General features: G+C 34.3%; 1 protein-coding gene across 1 annotated transcript; it reads right to left on the reverse strand.

Moving 5' to 3' along the window:
• Positions 1-1,693: 1,693 nt before the first annotated feature.
• Positions 1,694-27,916, reverse strand: Capa (cardio acceleratory peptide capability). Its single transcript, XM_075314264.1, has 3 exons — positions 27,497-27,916; positions 6,940-7,131; positions 1,694-3,009 (listed from the first exon to the last, which is right to left on the reverse strand). Exons 1-3 carry the CDS (start codon positions 27,576-27,578, stop codon positions 2,777-2,779), a joined length of 507 nt encoding a protein of 168 aa, XP_075170379.1. The 5' UTR covers positions 27,579-27,916; the 3' UTR covers positions 1,694-2,776.

The following is a 27,916-nucleotide window of genomic DNA, read 5'->3' on the forward strand; positions in this document are numbered from 1 at the left end:
CCTGCACCACTTTATAGATCTAAATTTTCGATACCATATCACATCCGTCAAATGTGTTGGGGGCTATATATAAAGGTTTGTCCCAAATACATACATTTAACAAGTAAGGAAAGTCTAAAATTTTAAGGAAACTTCGCAATAGTTTATTTATGATTTATGATATATATGTATTAGAAGTTTAGGAAAATTAGAGTCATTTTTACAACTTTTCGACTAAGCAGTGGCGATTTAACAAGGAAAATGTTGGTATTTTGACCATTTTTGTCGAAATCAGAAAAACATATATATGGAAGCTATATCTAAATCTGAACCGATGTCAACCAATTTTGGCACGCATAGCTACATTGCTAATTCTACTCCCTGTGCAAAATTTCAACTAAATCGGAGCAAAAAATTGGCCTCTGTGATCATATGAGTGTAAATCGGGCGAAAGCTATATATGGGAGCTATATCTAAATCTGAACCGATTTCAACCAAATTTGGCACGCATAGCTATAATGCTAATTCTACTACCTGTGCAAAATTTCAACCAAAGTGGGGTAAAACCCTGGCTTCTGGGACCGTATTAGTCCATATCGGGCGAAAGATATATATGGGAGCTATATCTAAATCTGAACCGATTTCAATAAAATTTGGCACACTTGACTATAGTGCTAATTGTTCTTCTTGTGCAAAATTTTAAGCAAATAAGGGTAAAACTCTGGCTTCTGGGGCCATATAAGTCCATATCGGTCGAAATATATATATGGGAGCTATATCTAAATCTGAACCGATTTCTTCCAAAATCAATAGGGATCTATTCTGAGCCAAAACACATACTTGTACCAAATTTGAAGTCGATTGGACTAAAACTGCGACCTAGACTTTTATTACAAAAATGTGTTCACGGACAGACGGACAGACGGACAGACGGACAGACGGACAGACGGACAGACGGACATCGCTATATCGACTCAAGAGCCCACCCTGAGCATTTTTGCCAAAGACACCATGTATCTATCTCGTCTCCTTCTGGGTGTTGCAAACATATGCACTAACTTATAATACCCTGTTCCACAGTGTGGAGCAGGGTATAAAAATATTTCTATAGTAATAAAATTTTGAATAAAATTTTTATAGAATTAAAATTTTGACAAAATTTGCTATAGAAATAAAATTTTGACAAAACTTTTTATAGAAATAACATTTTGACAAAATTTTCTATAAAAACTACTTTGAAAAAATTTTCTGCCAATATTCCACATATGTATATTGCCTTAAAATAAAATAAAAATAATATCGATTGTTCGAAACATTTCAAATAAATTGATATGGGCATTAAAATGGATCGATCCAGCCCATCTGCTAGTCAAACATTCTAGGAAACATAAAAAGATAGCCGTAATTGGAAGTTGATTTTCATTTACCATCATGCTGTACATTGATCGAATGAATAACGCAATGGAAACTAATTTGCGTAAAAACTTGCTTAGTTACAAATATGTGAAGTGTTTTAAAAAATTTGGTTTAGCCGGAGTCGGAGTCGAGCAAAATTTTTACGACTCCGACTCCAGCAAAATCTTCAGACTCCGACTCCAAGACTCCGACTCCAAGACTCCGACTCCGACTCCACAGCCCTGGTTATGACATGTGAACGCCGTTCATGAGTATTTCTATGGGTGTAAGGGGATGCTATTCAATCAAACACATTTCATTTATTTTCTTGCGATTTATTGGATATTTTTTTATTTGTTTTGCTAATGTGAGACATTTTCTTTTTTCTTTTATTTTAGCCAATAAGTCATAAAATATACAATTATATTTTGACCTATAGTGTATATATATTTAAATAGTTGAATACATCTATATAAAATCCCATACACTTAATGCTTTCTATTTACAAGATTTAAAGTATTTTTGTTTATTTTCTTTTGAGTTTTAGACAATTCGCTAATTTAAGTTAATGAGAATCGATGGTTTTGTGAAAAAATCTAGAATTAGAAGTTTTGGTATCTATGTGTAGATATATCTCGACTTCTGTTCCAATGATTTAATAGTTTTTTGTTTGTTTTTGTTTTTGATGTAAAATGCAAGGACTATCATTAGATATCAGAATATCTAAAGAACTCAACGGCTTAATTTGATATCGAATGAGAGCCCACACCAGCCCACGTGATTTTTAAAAGGACAAAACATCAACTCTAAGGACTTAAATATCTAAAGTAGAAGTATGTTAGACTAGATTTTGTTATTTTTATTATTCATATTTAATATACAATAAAATTTTCCTCTCGTTTATTTTTTATTTTTGTTTTTGTTTCATACAATTCTGCTTTGCGGGGGTAATAAGGCTAACCATTTTCTAAATAACAAACTTAGAATTGGAAAATTCAAAAATTGATCTCTTTGTAATGGAGGGGGGGTTTGTGCACGTCTTCAATTTGTTTTTTTAATAATTTTCTTTGTTGCATTAATAAGTAAATTTTGATATACATATATGGGATATTTGTGTATATAAAATAGTGTATATGTATATGTATTTATCTTGTATGTTTGTGTATTTTGATTAAGACGCATCAGCAAATAGTCTTCGTTTTTTTATATTTCACATACATTTTTTTCTGTTTTTGTTTGTATGTGTTTGTGTATTTTTGGTTACATTTTAATGGGTATGTGTAAGTATGTATTTATGTGTAAGTATGTATTTAGGTATTTCCTCATTTTCATTTAATACATTAGCCAGGATCGTCATCGTTTGTGTTTACCAAAAGTGGGCTTTGGGAAATCCGCTTCCAATTTAATATTCCTCTTTTTGTCCATTGGAATGATCGATTTTCTGATTTTCTACACTACGTTTTCCCAAACGTGGTCCAAACCAGACGCCACTTGTAGCACTAGGTTCATATTTCCTATTGATACTCTGTTGTAAGGCTCTAAGTATGGCTAATTTGCGTAAGTTGGGATCTACGCGGCCTACTCGGGGCATTGGATAAAGGTTTGCTTTACGTTTGGCTTGTGTTTTGGGATAATCTAAAAGAGAAAAGAGACGAGAATTAAAGTAAAATTTTAATTAAATAAGCAGCAACAGTAAAAGTGAAATTTAGCAAGTAAATACGACCGAAAGTTCGACCAGGCCAAATCTTATGCAATCTCCATCATGGATTGCACACGAAGTTCCACTAAAGACTCTAACCCAAAATCGATTATTGTTGGGGTACAAGTTGCTGATGGCAAACTAGCTTAAGACTTCTTAAAATTGTCTACTAAATTGCAATTTAGTCCCTATGGAATATTTTTGTCGATAAAAGGTACTTTAATTCTTGATCAGTTTATATAGAGGAGTTTATAATTATGAACCGATATTAACCAATTTTCGCATCGTAACTCGAAGGCCAAATTCAATGTGACTGGATGAAAGTAAAATTTTGGGGGTCGGTTTATATTGGGACTAATAGAATTTTGAGCCCATGCTGACATCCGAATTTCAACCGTATCGGATTTTCCAACTTTTGGTATCAATTTTTGCACGTTTGTTAGAGGCCAAAAGTTTGAACCTCCAGGAAGCTTCCAAAGTCAAATCTGGGGATCGGTTTATATTGGGGCTATATATATAATTATGGACCAAGTTTTACATGGTTATTAGAGGGCATAAATGAACATTGCGTGCTAAATGTCAACAGTGCACTCAACAAAAAGTTTACTTAGATCCAAATATTTTGACCCTCCCTTAAGGATTTTGGCTAGGATCCTTAAGATGTGGCTTCTTAAAATATAGACATTTTTACGGGACTCCCTGGCTTTAAATCTAGGATCAATAAAATTATAATTGGATACAGATCTCATTCATCGAATTTTTATTCTCTTTTTTCGATATATTAATAAAGGTATTCATGTTTGTACATGTTCCAGTTTCAAATCCAACCGAAGATGTAAATCCTTAAAATAAGTCTTAGCCTATAGTTTAAGCGTTTTTATCTTAAATTTAAAAATTCAATATGTAAGTTGATTTAAAGACTACTTCTTTAAATTAATTTTTTTTTATTTACAATTTCAGGCAAATTGGATAAAAACTACGGTTTCTATAAGCCCAAGAAGTAAAATCGGGATATCGGTCTATATGGGGGCTATACCAAAACATGGACCGACACTCACCATTTGCGGCACACCTCTTTATATTTCTAAAATACCTCTAGATTTCCAATTTCAGGCAAATTGGATAAAAACCTCGGTTTCTGTAAGCCCAAGAAGTAAAATCGGGAGACCGGTCTATATGGGGGCTATACCAAAACCTGGACCGATACTCACCATTTTTGGCACACCTCTTTATGGTCCTAAAATACCTCTAGATTTCCAATTTCAGGCAAATAAAATCGGGAGATCGGTCTATATGGGGGCTATACCAAAACAAGGACCGATACGCACCTCATTTCAAAGATATACAACTTTAACAGACGGGCGCAAAATTTCAAAATTTGCGCCCTAAATTTAATGAAAAAAAATTTTGAACCAAAGATTATAAACTTTCTTTTAATTAAAATGCCATTTTTATACCCACCACCATAGAATGGTGACGGGGGTATAATAAGTTTGTCATTCCGTTTGTAACACATCGAAATATCGATTTCCGACTATATAAAGTATATATATTCTTGAACAGGGAGAAATTCTAAGACGATATGACCATGTCCGTCTGTCCGTCTGTCTGTCTGTCTGGCTGTCTGTCTGTTGTAATCACGCTACAGTCTTCAATAATGAAGCAATCGTTCTGAAATTTTGCACAAACTCGTCTTTTGTCTGCAGACAGGTCAAGTTCGAAGATGGGCTATATCGGTTTTGATATAGTCCCCATATAAACCGACCTCCCGATTTGAGGTCTTGGGCTTATAGAAATCGTAGTTTTTATCCAATTTGCCTGAAATTTTAAATCTAGAGGTATTTTATAACCATAAAGAGGTGTGCCAAAAATGGTGCGTATCGGTCCTTGTTTTGGTATAGCCCCCATATAGACCGATCTCCCGATTTTTCTTCGTGGGCTTATAGAAACCGTAGTTTTTATCCAATTTGCCTGAAATTGGAAATCTAGAGGTATTTTCGGGCCATAAAGAGGTGTGCCAAAAATGGTGAGTATCGGTCCAGGTTTTGGTATAGCCCCCATATAGACCGATCTCCCGATTTTACTTCTTGGGCTTACAGAAACCGAACTTTTTATCCAATTTGCCTGAAATTGGAAATCTAGATGTATTTTAGGACCATAAAGAGATGTGCCAAAAATGGTGAGTATAGGTCCGTATTTTAGTATAGTCCCCATAAGAACGATTTCCCGATTTAACACCTTAGGTTTCTAGAAAACGTAGTTTTTATCCGATTTGCCTGAAATTGTAAATATTCTGGTATTTAAGGCTCACAAAAACGTGTATCTCGGCTGAAAATCTACAGATTTAAGATTTCAAATCAAGACGTTATTTTATAATTTTCTTGCACACTTACAAGAGATGTTAATGATTCCTCTAAAACTCAAACAAAAATGGTTCTTATAAATCCAGAATCTGATATAGTCTTCATAGGTAAAATCTTTAAATTTATCTTCGTGAAGTGTACTGGTTGAACTGCTCTGCTTGATCTGTCCTCAAACCCTCTGAAATTTCGAAGGAAACCCTAATATTTGATTCATGGTGGTGGGTGTTTAAGATTCGGCCCGGCCGAACTTACTGCTGTATATACTTGTTTTTAAAGAATTTTGTCCTTAACACTGTGTAAATCGCGAGTCCTAGAATTTAAGTTGTATAATCTTCGATATTAGGTCAATATTTTTTTCAGTGTAGCGGATGAAATTAACCCCACCAAGAGGCTCCGTAAGCCAAATCTGGGTGTCGGTTTACCATCTGAATTACATCAATAATATCTACTTGTGCCAAGTTCCAAGTCGATAGATTGTTTCATTCGAAAGTGAGGGTGATTTGGATAAAATTTGTTCTTTCACGGGGCTACGGAAGTAAAATGGTTGGGCATTTTGAGCGGATACTGACATCCGAATATTAACATCATGTACCAAATGTCAACCACATCGGATGATATTTACCCCTTCCAGAGGATATGGAAGACAAATCTGGGGATCGGCCTATGTGGGGGATATATATAATTATGGAACGATATGAACCAATTTTTGCAATTTTCCTTAGAGGGCATATAATAACATCGCGTACCAAATTTCAAACAGATCGGATGGAATTTGCATTCCCAGGAGGGATCGTTTTATATGGAGGCTATATATAATAATGGAGCGATGTGAACAAATTTGTGCATGATTGTTAAAAGTCCACAACTTACAAAAAAATTGGGACTTCCATGCCGTCGGTGTATAAAGGAGATCGGTCTATATGGACGATATATCAAAACATTTGGTATATCTCCCTGTGGACCTAAAATGTATATATTCAGAAATGCATATATATCGTTGTGTTAGAAACGGAATGGCAAATTTATTATAATATAAATTTTAATGCCAACTTTTGTCGTAGTTTTCTCAGAACAGTGTATGGGAGAAAATAGCATGATAATGACGCTATATTTGAGTTGCACTGAAAAAAAAAAAATATTGTCATGAGTACAAAGTTTTCTTGTACCCGAAATACGAATGCGTGTTTTGCTTAGAAAGAAGACGAATTCTTTGATGCAAAATTTTTTACCATGACCACAAATCGATAAACTTTTCAATGAAGCCGTTTTGTCTTTAGAATTAGGAAAATCGAATTAAAAGTGGTATATTTGCATAAAAGAAAATTCTATAGAACTGTGGTCAATAGTCCTTGACAATTGGAAATAAATATTCAATATTATTGAAATAGTCTTTTAATTCGATGAATTAAATTTTTTGTTGAGTGTAGGAAAAAGGGAATTAACCATTCTCGCCTTAAATCACAAATGAGATTCAATTAAAATGAAAATATATCTACTACTAACCTTCATATTCTTCAAACGATCCAGGATACAGGACATCAAATGCTGTTACTGCTGCTACTGCAGCAGCATCGTCATCAGCCTCCGAGTTGTGTAAATCGTTATTTGTTAAACTTGGATCGCTGCGACCAACACGGGGAAAAGCATAAAGACCTGAAGCACCACCCGCACGTCGATTTTTGGTTTGTTCCAATTCTGTTAGAGAAAACAAAAATAAATGGCACAATAATAGACAATGACATTAGTAATTCGCTTGAGAAAAAAAAAACATTTTAAAAACTTATCAAATATGTAAATTAGTTTGGTTTTGTATGGTTTTTAAGAGTCATACTGACAACTGTGTAATACCACCCAGATTTGACAGCTTTTAAGTACACAAACTTGTGGTAATTGTTCCTCAATGGTTTCATTTTAATATGTTATAAGATTGACGTTAAATTTGTATGAATTCATAAGAAGATTTACACTTCTAAGTGATAAAAAAGTACAGGATTCTGTTTAAAGGTTATTGCTGTTATATGCAATCTCTTTGAAGTATTTTAACGAACTCGACCATGAAATCATTTTAAATTTCTGTGAAAAGTGATTGTTCAATCTGGAATTTATTTTGATTTAAAGATATAATTATTTGATGCGGATTTTAAGTAATTAGTGATAACGGATCCACATATGTGCGTAAATTAAGACATCTCCATACGCGAAATTTCTTAGGTATTTTATGTACCCTCCACCATAGTCTCTAAGCTGCTAAAAATTGATTCTACATGCAAAGAAAAAAGTCTGAGGAAGTATATAACCTAAATTCGGTCAGGAAAAGCATATGTACCCTCCACCATGGATTGCGTAGAAAGTTCTACTAAAGACTGTGATCCACAATTGAAATACTTGGGTAGTGGAAACAATTGCCATTGTCAAGGTATCTAAAAAATTAAAATTCTTAAGTAGTTTTCTTCCAAATTCTAAGTTAGTCCATATTACATAGACTTCATATGGACTAACTTAGAATTTGGAAGAAAACTACGTAAGAATTTTAATTTTTTAGATACTTTGACAATGGCAATTGTTTCCACTACCCAAGTAGTTCCAAGTCAGTTCTTGATCGGTTTATATAGGGCGTCTATAAATAATTACTTGCGTAGTGGAAACAATTGCCATTGTCAAGGTATCTAAAAAATTAAAATTCTTAAGTAGTTTTCTTCCAAATTCTAAGTTAGTCCATATGAAGTCTATGTAAGCCAATTCAGTTCTTGATCGGTTTATATAGGGCGTCTATAAATAATTATGAACCAATTTTCGCCCGGCCAAATTTCAACCGGATCGGATGAAATTTCTTCCTCCATGAGGCTTTGGAAGTCAAATTTGGGGGTCGGTTTATATTGGGTGCTATATATAATTATGAACCGATATGGAGCAACTTTGGCATGGTTGTTAGAGACCATAGACTACACCACATACCAACTTTCAACCGAATTGGAGGAGCAAAATTCTTGCTCCGGAAATCAAATCTTGTTTATGTGGGCGCTATATATAATTGTGAACCGATATGAACCAAATTTTGCATGGTTATTAGAGGGCATTACTAGCATCGCTTGCCAAATTTCAACGGTAGCGGATGAAATATGCTCCTCCAAGAAGCTCCGCCATCCAAATCTGGAGATCGATTTATATGAGAACTATATATAATAATGAACCGTTATTGACCAATTTTTACAGTTGTTAGAGGTTGTTAGATATCATAGACTTCACCACATACCAAATTTTAACCCGATCAGATGGCATTTGCTTCGCAAGCCAAATCTGTGGATCGTTTTATATTAGGGCTATGTGATATTATGGGCCGATAGACGAATACAGCTTACCACTTTTCAACCTCATCAGATGACATTTGCTCCTTAAAGAGGCTCAGCAAACCAAATCTAGGGATAGATTTATATTAGAACTATATATAATTATGGAGCATTTTTTGCATGATTGTTAAAGACCACGCATAGCTACAATGCTAATTCTACTCCCTGTGAAAAATTTCAACTAAATCGGAGCAAAAAGTTGGCCTCTGTGGTCATATGAGTGTAAATCGGGCGAAAGCTATATATGGGAGATATATCCAAATCTGAACCGATTTCACCCAAATTTGGCACGCATAGTAACAATGCTAATTCTACTCCCTGTGCAAAATTTCAACTAAATGGGAGTTAAAAATTGGCCTCTGTGGTCATATGAGTGTAAATCGGGCGAAAGCTATATATGGGAGATATATCCAAATCTGAACCGATTTCAACCAAATTTGGCACGCATAGTTACAATGCTAATTCTACTCTCTGTGCAAAATTTCAACTCAATCGGAGTTAAAAATTGGCCTCTGTGGGCAAATGAGTGAAAATCGGGCGAAAGCTATATATGGGAGCTATATCTAAATCTGAACCGATTTGGCTGCTATTTTGCAAGTTTTTCGAGACTCATAAAATATTCGGATGTATGGAATTTGAGGAAGATCGGTTGATATACACGCCAATTATGACCAGATCGGTGAAAAATATATATGGCAGCTATATCTAAATCTGAACCGATTTTTTCCAAAATCAATAGGGATCTTTGAGCCGAAACAGGACCCTATACCAAATTTTAGGACAATCGGACTAAAACTTCGAGCTGTACTTTGCACACAATAATACATCAAAAGACAGACAGACGGACAGACAGACAGACAGACGGACATCGCTAAATCGACTCAGAATTTAATTCTAAGCCGATCCGTATACTAAAAGGTTGGTCTATGATTACTCCTTCTTGGCGTTACATACAAATGCACAAACTTATTATACCCTGTACCACAGTAGTGGTGAAGGGTATAAATATTGTAATGAAAATTTCTGGGAATTCCCGCACTGCATTCCCGGGAAAGCGGGAGCGAAAAAATAGCAATTTCCCGGTAATTCCCAGGATCCCGTTCCCGGGAAAAGCCCTAATAATAACACAAAGGTACAATGGTTCTGTGTATTTAGAACTGAATATTGTTTTTAAGGTTGTTTGGGACGCGGAATACAAATCTGTACTTGGTTTTTCTATCAGCTCGAATTTTCGAGATATACCGTTATGTTCAAAATTAAGGCACTTCCGCTACATATTACATAATTTGAAAACAGTTCACCATATTATGTTAAATTTAAAACAAAATCCAAAACTCCCAAACAATATTCCCTTTAATCCTGGACAGTCATCCTTCGTCAAAGTGACGACGCGAAATTTCATTTTCGATCTAAAATGCATTTGATTCGATTGGGAAATGATAAATTTAAGTTATACTAATTCAACAATTTTATAAATTTTTGCTTGATACTAAATACAAACAAATTGAATAAGGAAATAAACACAATTTTGGTTCTCATCTTTGCTCATGATTCAAGTTATAACGTCTTGAAATAAGCCGTAGTCAAAATGACGAAGGATGACGTTAGTTAACAAAAAATAAGGATGACTTTCCAGGGTTAAGCGTGCTTACATTTTTTTTTTTCAATTTTTTAAGTAGTTTTATGTTAGAAATATCGTTGAAGTTTTGAAAAAAAAGATTAAAATTTTGAAAAAAAACATTTTTTTGTTCTTTAAAAATTCCTAAAAAAATAAAAATACGTAAAATTGGTCCGATATGGTCCATTTGCAATACCATCCGACCTACATCAATAACAACTACTTGTGCCAAGTTTCAAGTCGATAGCTTGTTTCGTTCGGAAGTTAGCGTGATTTCCACAGACGGACATCGCTAGCACGACTCAGAATTTCACCACGACCAAAATATATATACTTTATGGGGTCTTAGACCAATATTTCGATGTGTTACAAACGGAATGACAGAGTTAATCAATTTTGTTCCCTTGTGTAATCATATGGCTAAACTCAATAGCTATATGATTAACTAACTAAGCGGTTCTGTGGAGAGGAACAAGGAAAATTGGGATGCAAATTTTAGTTCCACTTTCGATTATTTTCAAGGAAAAAAATCGGGAGAATTTAACATGGACTTGTCATTGGAGGAAACCAATTGACTCCCTTATGCACTACCAGTGAAAGCCTAGGGAACTACTTCAGATCTTTGTTGTATCCCAAATTATAAAACCAAAATGGTAAGGTTGTGAAGTAGACTTTTCTAAGTTTTGAAATTTTTCCAAAAGGCGAAATAAAGGTAAAATTTTCAAAAAGTCAAAAAGGCGAAATGTCGAAAATACTTTTTAAAACTGATCTCTCTAGTATCTAAATATTCGTTTAAATTTCTTAGCAAGCTTGAAAATTCTTGAAACATTTGAGAAACTGTTGCTTGTAATATGTGGCAGTATCCCACTGCCACACGGCTTAGAAATAATAAAACTACTTGAACTTTACTTATCCCAAGGGATATTGCCTATAAGTATCATTGTTCACAAATTTGGGGGTCATCATCTAAGGATAACATCTTCATTCCTTCATTCCTGTTGTAAGGTTACACTGTGTCATCTCCTATTAATCTTCACCCCAACTCTTGATGTTGTCTTGATTTTGCTTTGATGGACAATTAAGCCCTAGCAATCAATTGCCTCTGGGGTTTGATCTCTTGCGTACATTGAGAAGCTTTAGCAATGGACCCTCCCCATTCAAATAACATCATCACCTGTTCATCGTCGCTTGGATTGGTGTAAAGTGATGACCTTCCATGTGGCAGCATATGTTTGGACATGCTTACACCAATAGGGTGTAAATGTTCAAATGTTAACTCAATGCTAATTTATTTACATTTAAATTTGCATAATTTGGTCATTGAAGAAAAATGGCATTTGTGGCACATCGGAATGTGTAAGATTTGAAGGGTGAAATTAGATAGTGTGTAGAGAAGAGATAAGGGGGAAGTATGGATTTAGTTTACTAATTATCGATCAATCAGATAGAAATTTTATACCAATCTTGCTTATACAATGGTGTTGAGGAATCTAAAGGTTAGCTCTTATGTTTTTTTGACATTGACTCAAATGACAAAATTACACAGAACAATTTTTTTATCTCCTATCACCGAGTTAATTGATCCAATTATTATACCCTCCATCATAGGATGGGGGTATATTAACTTTGTCATTCCGTTTGTAACACATCGAAATATTGCTCTAAGACCCCATAAAGTATATATATTCTGGGTCGTGGTGAAATTCTGAGTCGATCTGAGCATGTCCGTCCGTCCGTCCGTCCGTCTGTTGAAATCACGCTAACTTCCGAACGAAACAAGCTATCGACATGAAACTTGGCACAAGTAGTTGTTATCGATGTAGGTCGGATGGTATTGAAAATGGGCCATATCGGTCCACTTTTACGTATAGCCCCCATATAAAGGGACCCTCAGATTTGGATTGTGGAGCCTCTAACAGAAGCATATTTCATCCGATCCGGCTGAAATTTGGTATATGGTGTTGGTATATGGTCTCTAACAACCATGCAAAAATTGGTCCACATCGGTCCATAATTATATATAGCCCCCATATATACCGATCCCCAGATTTGGGTTGCGGAGCCTAAAAGAGAAGCAAATTTCATCCGATCCGCCTGAAATTTGGTACATGGTATTGGTATATGATCTCTAACAACCGTGCAAAAATTGGTTTACATCGGTCCATAATTATATATAGCGCCCATATAAACCGATCCCCAGATTTGGCTTGCGAAGTCTCCAAGAGAAGCAAATTTCATCCAATCCGGTTGTAATTTGGAACATGGTGTTAGTATATGATCTTTAACAACCGTGGCAGAATTGGTCCATATCGGTCCATAATTATATATAGCCCCCATATAAAACGTTCTCCAAATTTGACCTCCGGAGCCTCTTGGAGGAGCAAAATTCATCCGATCCGGTTCAAATTAGGAACGTGGTGTTTGTATATGGTCGCTAACAACCATACCAAAATTGGTCCAATCACACAAAAATTGGTCCATATCGGTTCATAATCATGGTTGCCACTAGAGCCAAAAATAATCTACCAAAATTTTATTTCTATAGAAAATTTTGTCAAAATTTTATTTCTATAGAAAATTTTGTCAAAATTTTATTTCTATAGAAAATTTTGTCTAAATTTTATTTCTAGAGGAAATTTTGTTAAAACTTTATTCGGTTCATAATAAAATTTTCATCATTGTCAAAATTTTATTTCTATAGAAAATTTTGTCAAAATTTTATTTCTATAGAAAATTTTGTTAAAATTTTATTTCTGTAGAAATTTTTGTCAAAATTTTCTTTCTATAGAAAATTCTGTCAAAATTTTTATTTCTATAGAAAATTTTGTGAATTATTTCTATAGAAAATTTTGTTAAATTTTTATGTCTACTTTGTCAAACTGAATTATATACGTATTGGATCGATCTTTTTTGATTTAATATATACTACGTATGGACTTACATACAATTTAGAAGATGGTGTTAGGAGGTTTTAAGATTACTTAAGTTGCGGTAACGCGGTAATTTGGCACGCATAGTAACAATGCTAATTCTACTCCCTGTGCAAAATTTCAACTAAATGGGAGTTAAAAATTGGCCTCTGTGGTCATATGAGTGTAAATCGGGCGAAAGCTATATATGGGAGATATATCCAAATCTGAACCGATTTCAACCAAATTTGGCACGCATAGTTACAATGCTAATTCTACTCTCTGTGCAAAATTTCAACTCAATCGGAGTTAAAAATTGGCCTCTGTGGGCAAATGAGTGAAAATCGGGCGAAAGCTATATATGGGAGCTATATCTAAATCTGAACCGATTTGGCTGCTATTTTGCAAGTTTTTCGAGACTCATAAAATATTCGGATGTATGGAATTTGAGGAAGATCGGTTGATATACACGCCAATTATGACCAGATCGGTGAAAAATATATATGGCAGCTATATCTAAATCTGAACCGATTTTTTCCAAAATCAATAGGGATCTTTGAGCCGAAACAGGACCCTATACCAAATTTTAGGACAATCGGACTAAAACTTCGAGCTGTACTTTGCACACAATAATACATCAAAAGACAGACAGACGGACAGACAGACAGACAGACGGACATCGCTAAATCGACTCAGAATTTAATTCTAAGCCGATCCGTATACTAAAAGGTTGGTCTATGATTACTCCTTCTTGGCGTTACATACAAATGCACAAACTTATTATACCCTGTACCACAGTAGTGGTGAAGGGTATAAATATTGTAATGAAAATTTCTGGGAATTCCCGCACTGCATTCCCGGGAAAGCGGGAGCGAAAAAATAGCAATTTCCCGGTAATTCCCAGGATCCCGTTCCCGGGAAAAGCCCTAATAATAACACAAAGGTACAATGGTTCTGTGTATTTAGAACTGAATATTGTTTTTAAGGTTGTTTGGGACGCGGAATACAAATCTGTACTTGGTTTTTCTATCAGCTCGAATTTTCGAGATATACCGTTATGTTCAAAATTAAGGCACTTCCGCTACATATTACATAATTTGAAAACAGTTCACCATATTATGTTAAATTTAAAACAAAATCCAAAACTCCCAAACAATATTCCCTTTAATCCTGGACAGTCATCCTTCGTCAAAGTGACGACGCGAAATTTCATTTTCGATCTAAAATGCATTTGATTCGATTGGGAAATGATAAATTTAAGTTATACTAATTCAACAATTTTATAAATTTTTGCTTGATACTAAATACAAACAAATTGAATAAGGAAATAAACACAATTTTGGTTCTCATCTTTGCTCATGATTCAAGTTATAACGTCTTGAAATAAGCCGTAGTCAAAATGACGAAGGATGACGTTAGTTAACAAAAAATAAGGATGACTTTCCAGGGTTAAGCGTGCTTACATTTTTTTTTTCAATTTTTTAAGTAGTTTTATGTTAGAAATATCGTTGAAGTTTTGAAAAAAAAGATTAAAATTTTGAAAAAAAACATTTTTTTGTTCTTTAAAAATTCCTAAAAAAATAAAAATACGTAAAATTGGTCCGATATGGTCCATTTGCAATACCATCCGACCTACATCAATAACAACTACTTGTGCCAAGTTTCAAGTCGATAGCTTGTTTCGTTCGGAAGTTAGCGTGATTTCCACAGACGGACATCGCTAGCACGACTCAGAATTTCACCACGACCAAAATATATATACTTTATGGGGTCTTAGACCAATATTTCGATGTGTTACAAACGGAATGACAGAGTTAATCAATTTTGTTCCCTTGTGTAATCATATGGCTAAACTCAATAGCTATATGATTAACTAACTAAGCGGTTCTGTGGAGAGGAACAAGGAAAATTGGGATGCAAATTTTAGTTCCACTTTCGATTATTTTCAAGGAAAAAAATCGGGAGAATTTAACATGGACTTGTCATTGGAGGAAACCAATTGACTCCCTTATGCACTACCAGTGAAAGCCTAGGGAACTACTTCAGATCTTTGTTGTATCCCAAATTATAAAACCAAAATGGTAAGGTTGTGAAGTAGACTTTTCTAAGTTTTGAAATTTTTCCAAAAGGCGAAATAAAGGTAAAATTTTCAAAAAGTCAAAAAGGCGAAATGTCGAAAATACTTTTTAAAACTGATCTCTCTAGTATCTAAATATTCGTTTAAATTTCTTAGCAAGCTTGAAAATTCTTGAAACATTTGAGAAACTGTTGCTTGTAATATGTGGCAGTATCCCACTGCCACACGGCTTAGAAATAATAAAACTACTTGAACTTTACTTATCCCAAGGGATATTGCCTATAAGTATCATTGTTCACAAATTTGGGGGTCATCATCTAAGGATAACATCTTCATTCCTTCATTCCTGTTGTAAGGTTACACTGTGTCATCTCCTATTAATCTTCACCCCAACTCTTGATGTTGTCTTGATTTTGCTTTGATGGACAATTAAGCCCTAGCAATCAATTGCCTCTGGGGTTTGATCTCTTGCGTACATTGAGAAGCTTTAGCAATGGACCCTCCCCATTCAAATAACATCATCACCTGTTCATCGTCGCTTGGATTGGTGTAAAGTGATGACCTTCCATGTGGCAGCATATGTTTGGACATGCTTACACCAATAGGGTGTAAATGTTCAAATGTTAACTCAATGCTAATTTATTTACATTTAAATTTGCATAATTTGGTCATTGAAGAAAAATGGCATTTGTGGCACATCGGAATGTGTAAGATTTGAAGGGTGAAATTAGATAGTGTGTAGAGAAGAGATAAGGGGGAAGTATGGATTTAGTTTACTAATTATCGATCAATCAGATAGAAATTTTATACCAATCTTGCTTATACAATGGTGTTGAGGAATCTAAAGGTTAGCTCTTATGTTTTTTTGACATTGACTCAAATGACAAAATTACACAGAACAATTTTTTTATCTCCTATCACCGAGTTAATTGATCCAATTATTATACCCTCCATCATAGGATGGGGGTATATTAACTTTGTCATTCCGTTTGTAACACATCGAAATATTGCTCTAAGACCCCATAAAGTATATATATTCTGGGTCGTGGTGAAATTCTGAGTCGATCTGAGCATGTCCGTCCGTCCGTCCGTCCGTCTGTTGAAATCACGCTAACTTCCGAACGAAACAAGCTATCGACATGAAACTTGGCACAAGTAGTTGTTATCGATGTAGGTCGGATGGTATTGAAAATGGGCCATATCGGTCCACTTTTACGTATAGCCCCCATATAAAGGGACCCTCAGATTTGGATTGTGGAGCCTCTAACAGAAGCATATTTCATCCGATCCGGCTGAAATTTGGTATATGGTGTTGGTATATGGTCTCTAACAACCATGCAAAAATTGGTCCACATCGGTCCATAATTATATATAGCCCCCATATATACCGATCCCCAGATTTGGGTTGCGGAGCCTAAAAGAGAAGCAAATTTCATCCGATCCGCCTGAAATTTGGTACATGGTATTGGTATATGATCTCTAACAACCGTGCAAAAATTGGTTTACATCGGTCCATAATTATATATAGCGCCCATATAAACCGATCCCCAGATTTGGCTTGCGAAGTCTCCAAGAGAAGCAAATTTCATCCAATCCGGTTGTAATTTGGAACATGGTGTTAGTATATGATCTTTAACAACCGTGGCAGAATTGGTCCATATCGGTCCATAATTATATATAGCCCCCATATAAAACGTTCTCCAAATTTGACCTCCGGAGCCTCTTGGAGGAGCAAAATTCATCCGATCCGGTTCAAATTAGGAACGTGGTGTTTGTATATGGTCGCTAACAACCATACCAAAATTGGTCCAATCACACAAAAATTGGTCCATATCGGTTCATAATCATGGTTGCCACTAGAGCCAAAAATAATCTACCAAAATTTTATTTCTATAGAAAATTTTGTCAAAATTTTATTTCTATAGAAAATTTTGTCAAAATTTTATTTCTATAGAAAATTTTGTCTAAATTTTATTTCTAGAGGAAATTTTGTTAAAACTTTATTCGGTTCATAATAAAATTTTCATCATTGTCAAAATTTTATTTCTATAGAAAATTTTGTCAAAATTTTATTTCTATAGAAAATTTTGTTAAAATTTTATTTCTGTAGAAATTTTTGTCAAAATTTTCTTTCTATAGAAAATTCTGTCAAAATTTTTATTTCTATAGAAAATTTTGTGAATTATTTCTATAGAAAATTTTGTTAAATTTTTATGTCTACTTTGTCAAACTGAATTATATACGTATTGGATCGATCTTTTTTGATTTAATATATACTACGTATGGACTTACATACAATTTAGAAGATGGTGTTAGGAGGTTTTAAGATTACTTAAGTTGCGGTAACGCGGTAATGCGTTACCGCAACTTAAGTAATTTTTTTTTTTTTAAAAACAATTAAATATTTTTTTTTTAAATTCACAGAAAAAATGTACCTCGTAAGTTATGACAAATTTTGAACTTCAATTTAGTTAAAAGCACTTCTATTTTTTATGAAAATCTCGTAATAATTATTATTTTGAACTTTTTTGCAGTTCTGTTGTTCTTAAATTGTGGCAAAAATGACTATGATTTGGCCCTTAATACAGTGTGACCGTCAGTAAATTAAATTCTTTATTGTGGTGTGTGATGGCTTTGTCCGCCGTTTAAAGGCCCATTTATGTCAAATGTAGCCAATTCGAACAAATCTAAGCTGATACTAAAATTTTATGATACTTCCGAAATTTTTTGCATTTTGAACAATAAAAAAGGCAAGATGAGAAAAAATAGCGCTTCACTTTGATGCATTACATAGCAAACACTAAACTTTGCCGTTGCAGCTGTCAACAGTTGGTCGACTCAATCAAACCTATATTCCACATGGAGTTGGTTTTAAAATTAATTTTGTTTGTGCATATACAGTGGCTCTGCGGTAGTTTCCCAGCAAAAAAAGCCTAGCCAAAAAAGTAGTGAAAATGTGCTTTTTGGATCCGGAAGTGGTGCAAAATTGGCGCAGAAGCGATGAATTTAACATGGGCTTGTCAATCCGGTTGTAATTTGGAACATGGTGTTAGTATATGATCTTTAACAACCGTGGCAGAATTGGTCCATATCGGTCCATAATTATATATAGCCCCCATATAAAACGTTCTCCAAATTTGACCTCCGGAGCCTCTTGGAGGAGCAAAATTCATCCGATCCGGCTGAAATTTGGCACATGGTGTTGGTATATGGTCTCTAACAACTATGCAAAAATTGGTCCACATCGGTCAATAATTATATATAGCCCCATATAAACCGATCCCTCGATTTGGTTTGCGGAGCCTCTAAGAGAAGAAAATTTCGTCCCATCCGGCTGAAATTTGGTACATGGTGTTAGTATATGGTCTCTAATAACTATGCAAAAATTGGTCCACATCGGTCAATAATTATATATAGCCCCCATATAAACCGATCCCCCGATTTGGTTTGCGGTGCCTCAAAGAGAAGCAAATTTCATCCGATCCGGTTGAAACTTAGTACGTGGTGTTGGTATATGGTCTCCAATAACCATGCAAAAATTGGCCCATATCGGTACATAATTATATATAGCCCCCATATAAACCGATAACCAGATTGGACCTCCGGAGCCAAAATGCATCTGATTCAGTTGATATTTGGTACGTGGTGTTAATATATGGCCTCAAACACCCATGGAAAAATTGGTCGAAATCGGTCCATAATTATATATAGCACCCATATAAACCGATTCCCAGATTTGACATCCGGAACCTTGGAAGAAGAGTCAGTTGAAATTTGGTATATTGTGCCAGTATATGGCCGTTAACAACCATGCCTAACTAGGTCCATATCGGTCTATAGTTATATATAGCCCTCAGATAAATCGATGCCCAATCACACAAAAATTGGTCCATATCAATTTCATAATTGTATATAGCCCCCACATAAGCGACCCCCATATTACAATTCTGGTAGAAGTTTCAACGCAATCCATGGTGGAGGGTACATAAGATTCGGCCTGGCTGAACTTACGGCCGTATATTCTTTTTTTAAATGGTCGGTAAAACTCTTCCATGAGCTAATCCTCTCATAAGAGTATGTTAGTTTGGGTATAGTGGCAGCCCGATACTTCAGGCTCATTTAGACTATTCAGTCAATTGTGAGACCATAGATGTGAACAGTGACGTGGTGGGGATACTGGGAGTGCGGATACACACCTCCCACCTTTCCAGACACGGACAATTCCGTTTAGAGCGTCAGGAATTGTAGATGCCATTCACTCTTTAGAGATTATAGCACCTTGAATTTGGATGCAATTCACCCACTTTGTATACACTAATGGACTCAGAATCAATATTGATTTAACCCGCGTTGTCGGTCTTTTCTGCAATCCTAGCTGCCGGGTATATACGGAAATCAAATTAATTTTCAATTCGGCATTGCAAATTTGCCATTTTTCCGCTACGAGTAGGTATGGCCTTTTTAAAACTTTTATAGAGGAAAAAATTCATTACATTACTTTTTTAGCAGTTTTAAGCCTTGTTTATTCTCCCTATGTAGCAGTATGAATATGTAACAGAATTTCCCTTTTGAAGAATTCTCTTTAAGCATCATATAACTAGGAACGGGGCTAAAAAAAGACCACAAACTGATAAACATTAGCAACATAACTCAGTTAGTTGTACTAACATTGCCAAGATCCGTAATGCGAGTGACGTCCTTTCCTTAACATTCTTGTCATTAGCGTTTCCTTGCAAATTCATGGTAATGCAGCATTTACTGTGAGCTTACCTTTCCACCGTATTTCCAATATAATTGATTTTTATAATATTTTCTTTTGTTGCAAACACATCACATATTGGGGTCTTGCCATCTTTTCACACCTTTCTATTATAGCGGGCTTTAGAATATCAGCTCTATATTTCATTAGGAATGGGTTCGTTGCTTTGTTTTCTGATGCAATCAATGAAGTTGTCCAGATTCCTGAAGTAAAGTAAGTAACTCACCAAATGCTTCCCTCATAATGTGAACAAAACGTTGCATACACTAGTCTTCTGTATGCTAATCTTCTTTAGTTTACGTTACGTGTCATTCCAGTCAATTATTGCGAACTATGCAAATGTTTGTTTCATTCCAAAATACCTATGAATTGTGTGTTTACATAAGACAGTATTGTTGTCGGGAAACTAAGAGTAAAATAGACCTGTATATTCTCAACTGTAATAAAAACAAGTAAGGAAAATCTAAAGTCGGGAGGGGTCGACTATAATATTCTCTGCACTACTTCGTAGATCTACATTTTCGTTACCATCTCAAATCCTTCAAAGTTGTTGGGTTTTTAATATAAAAGTTTATCATTCCATAAGACATATATTTAAATCAGACATATATTTAAATCGGACAAAATTTGTTAGAGTCCTACAAAATCTATGGGACATAAAATTTAAATCGGCTAAATTGGCTGGGGCGGAACATAATGGAAATATGGAAAATTTTTAAATCTAGAGACATTGCATACACGAAAAAACGTTTGGAAAATTTTTAATTTCTTTCAAAATTTTAAACTTTCATCACCAAAAAAATTCGTTTGTTACAAAATTTTTATTTTTTCAATGAGAAAAAAATGTTTGCACCAACAACACAGTCCATTTCGTTTATATCAAGCACTGCTCTTTTCTGATTTTAATTCTTTAATGAGACACATTTTACAGTTTCATAATAAAAATGTAATATAGTAGTATATAATGTTGAACATCTTTTCGGAATCTTCCGAACTTATCTGGAATATATGTACAAAACAAAAAAACTTTTTGGTGTTCGGTTGAAGCAGGGAACGACGGTGCCCAACTAAATGTATGTTTCTGTTAAATAAAGTTTGTTTAATCGGCTCGTGGGCGCCGAAAACAATGCTATTTAAATACGTATAACTGTTTGACTGTTGATGACAATAACAGCCCAGTGGATAGTGTGTTGGCTTACGAAGTGTATGGTCCGCGGTTCGATTTTCCGTTCAGGCGAAAGGTAAAATTTAAAAAATTCATAAAATCGAATAATTTTTTTTACATTGTATTACAGAAAAAGGTGCTAAGAACTAAAAAACAACCTCGTGAAAGTGAGAAAGATGTGAGGAAAATTGCAATTAGCTAGAAAAAATTGTTTTTTTTTTGAGTTAGTCTTTATGAAATTGTTTTTACATCTTGGAAAAGAATAAACGTTTATCTCAAAAAGTATATACTTTTCTTCCAAATAAATTTCCTTACAGCGAAAATAAAATGAGAAACGATTTTTGTTTGACTAAAATTTCGTTTGGGAGGAAAGAATTATTTTTCTGTGCGTAAAATTTTCCAAATGTTCATATATGATGACACATATATGGACGCTTTGTCTAAATCTGAGCGTGTATTGATCTAATTCGACACACATCTGAATTATACTCTCTGTGCAAAATTTCAAAATTGGAGTGAAACTTTGGCCTCCTTGGTCATATAAATCTAAATCGGTAGAAAGATACATACATTTATAATCGTTTGATACACTCAAAAAAATTTTACTTGAATTCAAAGATTTTGACCTACACATAAAGATTGGTATTGATTCCGAGTCAAAGATGTTGAAATTTTTTAACAACCTATCTGGCTTTAAATCTAGGACCAATAAATTTAAAAATAGGACAAACCTCATTTATGAAATTTTCATTCTCTTTTCGCGGTTTGTTAATAAAGGTACTTACGTACAAACAAATGCCAGTTTAAAAAACGAAATTGTAATATTTTCTTAATTCCAAAAAACAAAACTTTAAACCAAAGACTCTCAATCCTCATAATAAGTCTTAGCCTATATTTGAAGCGTTTTTATCTTAAATCTAAAGTTTCAATATTTCAGTTAATTTAAAGACAATTTCTTTAAATCAAAAATGTGTTTCTTTACTTTAAGGAAAATTTGCTTTAGCTCAAAGACACGTGACTTTGACGGAGGGATGCAAATTTACGATATGTGTGTCCTAAATTTAATAAGAAAAAAATTTTTGAAGCAAAGTTTATAAACTTTATTTTAATTAAAATTTCATTATTTTAAAGAAATTTGTCCTTAATAATTTGTAAATTTCGCATCCTAAAATTTAGGTTGCGTAATCTTTAATATCACGTAACTATTATTTTTAGTGTAGCTATATCTAAATATGAACCGATTGCTACCAAAATGTATAAGGTTCTATTCTGATTCAAAATAGATACTTGTACAAAATTTGAATTGATCGGATTAAAACTGCGACGTAGACTTTAATTACAAAAATGTGTTCACAAACAAACGGACAGACGGACGTGGCTAGATCAACTCCGAGGATTTGAGATTTGCGTATTTAATACTAGGAAACCAATTTGAATTTATTCGTTATTTCTGTTTTTATACCCACCACCATAGAATGGGGGGGGGTATATTAACTTTGTAAATCTGTTTGTAACATATCGAAATATTGCTCTAAGACCCCATAAAGTATATATATTCAGGGTCCTGGTGAAATTCTGAGTCGATCTAAGCATGCCCGTCCGTCCGTCTGTTGAATCACGCTAATTTGCAAACGAAACAAGCTATGGACTTGAAACTTGGCACAAGTAGTTGTCATTGATGTAGGTCGGATGGTATTGCAAATGGGCCATATCGGTCCACTTTTACGTATAGCCCCCATATAAACGGACCCCCAGATTTGGCTTGCGGAGCCTCAAAGAGAAGCAAATTTCATCCGATCCGGCTGAAATTTGGTACATGGTGTTTCATCCGATCCGGCTGAAATTTGGTATATGGTCTCTAACAACCATGCAAAAATTGGTCTACATGCGTTCATAATTATATATAGTCCCCATATAAACCGATCCCCATATTTGGTTTGCGGAGCCTCAAACACAAGCAAATTTCATCCGATCCCGTTGAAACTTAGTACGTGGTGTTAGTACATGGTCTCTAATAACCATGCAAATATTGGTCCATATCGGTTCATAATTATATATAGCCCCCATATAAACCGATCCCCAGATTTGAAATCCGGACCCTCTTGGAGGAGCAAAATTCATCCGATCCGGTTGAAATTTGGTACGTGGTGTTAGTATATGGACTCTAATAACCATGCCAGAATTGGTTCACATCGGTCCATAATTATATATAACCTTTATATAAACCGATCCCCATATTTGACCTCCGGAGCCTCTTGAAGGAGCAAAATTCTTCCGATCCGGTTGAAATTTGGTACATTTCGCTAGTATATGGCCGATAACAACCATGCCAAAATTGGTCCGTATCGATCTATATTATATATAGCCCCCAAATAAACCGATCTCCAATAATAGAAAAATCACGATTGCCACTCGAGCCAAAAATAATCTACCAAAGTTGTATTGCCATAGAAAATTTTGTTAAAATTTTATATTTCTATGGAAAATTTTGTCAAAATATAATTTCTATAGAAAGTTTTGTAAAAAATTTATTTCTATAGAAAATTTTGTCAGAATTTTATTTTTGTAGAAAAATCTTATTTCGATAGAAAATTTATGAATCATTTCATAGTTGTAGAGGAATATTTTGCAAAATCTTCCAAAACATCAAGTTTCCACCAATTGCCATTTTTGGTAGTCTTGGGTTCATAATTGTATATAGCCCCCATATAAAGCGACACCGATATTTCAATTCTGGCTCTATAATTACCGCACAATAGTTCATATCGGTTCGTAATTATTTCCTCGCTATATATACCGGTCAACAACTGAATATATACGTATTTAATCGACCTTTCTTTTGTCTACTACACTGAAAAAAATATTGTCGTGAGGTCAAAGATTTCTTGTCTTTAAAATACGAATGCAAATTTGCTTAGCATAGAAGACGCATTTCTCTAATATAAAGTTTATTTCCTTGTCCAAAAGTCGATAAACTTTTCAATGAAGTCATATTGTCCTATTAATTAAGCGATTTCAATTAAAAAATGGCTATCATAACATGAAAGAAAAAATGTTTGGGCTCAGGCCAACTTGACTTTAATAATTCAAAAAAAAAAAAAATCTTTAAATTTAATGAAATTGTCTTTTGTCCATCCTTTTCTATCTTGACTACAAAGCAAAAAATCGATCAAATATAGGACATGTTTTTCAACACTTTATTTTAAAGACCTTTTTTACTGGAAACATAGCATAATTTTTACTGGAAGTCGAGTCTTAATTTGGAAAATAAAGTTGTCGTTAACTCGTTTTTAAAGGACTTCGATAGCATATGAAGAAAAAAAGCTGAAAAAGCGAAAAATGAAAATTTGCTTCCCAGAAGCAAGTACACAAAATCCAAATTTAAAAGAGAATTGTGTCTTAAAAGTATCCTTACTTGTATACTCCGCTTCTTTGGCTCGGAATCAATACCAAAATTTTTAAAGTAAAGATAAAATCTTTGGAACCGGGCATGCTTTTTTTCAGTGTATATATCCCGCATGGACTAACTTACATTTTAGAAGATGATGTTAAGAAGTTTTAAGATGCCTTGCCATCGGCCGCAACCCAAGTAACATAATTCAAATGTGGATGATCGTCTTTAGTAGAAGTTTTTACGCAAACCATGGTGGAGGGTACATAACATTCGGCATTGTCGAACTTACGGCCGTATATACTTGTTTTTTCTTCATGTGCTATACTCGTAAGAGTCCTTTTTTGTAGTCAAGATACAAAAAGTCTATCAGTTCGTAAATAAATAAAAACAAGTATATAAAGCAGTAAGTTCGGCCGGACCGAATCTTAAATACCCACCACCATGAATTAAATATTATAGTTTCCTATGAAAATGTCAGGGGGATTTGATGACAAGCAGATCAGTTCAACCAGTACACTTTCCGAAGATAAATTCCAAGATTTTACCTATGAAGATTAGATCAGATTCTGGATTTATAAGAACCATATTTGTTTGAGTTTTAGAGGAATCATAAACATCGTGTGCAAGTGTGCAAGAAAACGATGAAATAACGCCTTGATTTAAAATCTAACATCTGTAGATTTTTACCCCCATTATTTAAATGATTACCAGAAGTAAAATCTGGAAACTATAATTTCAGACAAATTAGGTAAAAACTACGGATTCTAGAAGCCTAAAAAATAAAATCATTTCTTGCACACTTATTTATACTCCTAAAAACCTCCAGATTTTCGATTTCAGGCAAAGTGGACAACAATCACGATTTCTAGATGCCCAAAAAGTAATATCGGGACATCGGTCTATCTGATGGCTATATCAAAACATGGATCTATACTCACCATTTTCGGCATACCTTTTTATGGTCCTAAAATATCTCTAGATTTCCAATTTGAGGCAAGTTGTATAAAAACTACGGTTTCTATAAGCCCAAGAATAAAATCTGGAGATCGGTCTATATGGGGCTATATAAAAACAGGGTCCGATACTCATCATTTTCAGCACACCTCTTTAGGGTTTCAAAATACCTCTTGATTTCTAATTTCAGGCAAATTGGATAAAAACTACAGATTTTAGATGCCCAAGAAGTAAAAACTGGAGATCGGTCTATATGGGGGCTATAACAAAACATGGACCGATACTCACCATTTTCGACACGCCTCTTTATTGTTCTAAAATACCTCTAGATTTCCAATTTCAGGCAAATTTTCTAGAAGCCCAAAAAGTAATATCGGGAGATCGGTCTATAATAAAATAAAATCTGAAGATCGGTCTATATGGGGGATATACCAAAACCTGGACCGATACTCATCATTTTTAGCACACCTCTTTATGGTCCTAAAATACCTCTAGATTTCAAATTTCAACCAAATTGGATAATAACTACGGATTCTAGAAGCCCAAGAAGTAAAATCGGGAAATCGGTCTATATGGGGGCTATACCTAAACATAAGCCGATAGTCACCATTTTTGGCACACCTCTTTATGGTGCTAAAATACCTCTAGATTTCCATTTTCAGGCGAATTGGATAGAAACTATCGATTCTAAAAGCCCTAGAAATATAATCGGAAGATCGGTCTATATGGGGGCTATACCAAAACACGAACCGATACTCACCATTTTTGGCACGCCTTTTTGTGGTCATAAAATACCTCTAGATTTCCAATTTCAGGCAAATTGGATAGAAACTAAAGTTTTTATAAGCCCAAGACCCCAAATCGGGAGGTCGGTTTATATGAGGACTATATCAAAACTTGGACCGATATAGCCCATCTTCGAGCTTGACCTGCCTGCAGACAAAAGACGAGTCTGTGCGAAATTTAAGTAGCGTGATTACAACAGGCAGACAGACAGACGGACATGGCTATATCGTTTTAGAATTTCTCCCTGATCAAGAATATATACTTTATATAGTCGGAACTCGATATTTCGATGTGTTACAAACGGAACGACAAACTTATTATACTCCCGTCACCATTCTATGGTGGTGGGTATAAAAACCGTTAGGATGAAATTTGCTCCTTAAAGAGGCTCCGATGGTCAAATCTGGGAATCGGTTTATATGGGGGCTATATAAAATTATGAACCGATTTAGACCAATGTTTGCCTGGTTGATAGAGACCACATACTAACACCATAAAATTTTTTTCAATGTTTTTCGATCATTTTTTCACTGTTAAAGAAATTTTTGTAGTTTGAAGAAAAAATTGGTGTTCAAAATTGCAAGAATATTTTTAGTGCCATACAAAGTTCAAGATGGGCGCATTTGTAGTCTAATTTACAAATTTAAAGAAATAATGCATTAATTTGTGAGAAGTACGAATTTAGTAAATGTTTATGCTTCATTTGTGTACATTTTTTCATGTTTTTTAGTTCATTTAACTAACGTACGCAAAAAAATATTAGAGCAAAGGAAACTTTCCCCAAACATAATAATTTCATGAACTAAAAGAAAGTTAAATTGGCTTTAGTGAATCAGAGGGTTAACTTTTTTGAGTGTAAAATTGATTACTTCTGAGTAAATTTTTGCACCACTTCCGAATCCAAAAAGAATATTTACATTTTTCTTCTTTTGCTGGGTAGTGGAAAAATTTGAAATTTCTATATATAATACACGATCTCTTGGAATAATGAACACCTTTTTAAAATGTTCAAACAATTCTCAGCTTTAACACTGACAAGATCACAACTTACCTGCATTGGAATGTGCAGCAATGGTAATGAATAAAACCGAATATAGAATTATATCGGTACACTGCAACGATTTCATCATCATCTTAAAAAAGTTTTGTGTTAAAGCCAAACAAAACACGAATCTTTTAACTTAAATTTTACTTAAAATTCTTTAATAATGACTTTTTCACTAAGAAGGATTTAGTTTATGTCTCAATTAGAATGAGCAAGGTATCAAACAAAACAAAGCGACTGAATGATTTAACAACTAATATCCTTGTTATCCTTTAAGCTCACTCGTACACATACACACACACACTTTTATACAAACACAATAGCACACCACAAGGATCAATCAACACTATGAGATTTTGTCTACTGTTATTCTGTTTTTTTTTTTAATAATCGTGTTCTGTTGCTTGTGCTGGACCTTTTATGTCG

The sequence above is a fragment of the Haematobia irritans genome, chromosome 1 (genome assembly GCF_050003625.1).
Source record: "Haematobia irritans isolate KBUSLIRL chromosome 1, ASM5000362v1, whole genome shotgun sequence".
Classification (NCBI taxonomy): domain Eukaryota; kingdom Metazoa; phylum Arthropoda; class Insecta; order Diptera; family Muscidae; genus Haematobia; species Haematobia irritans.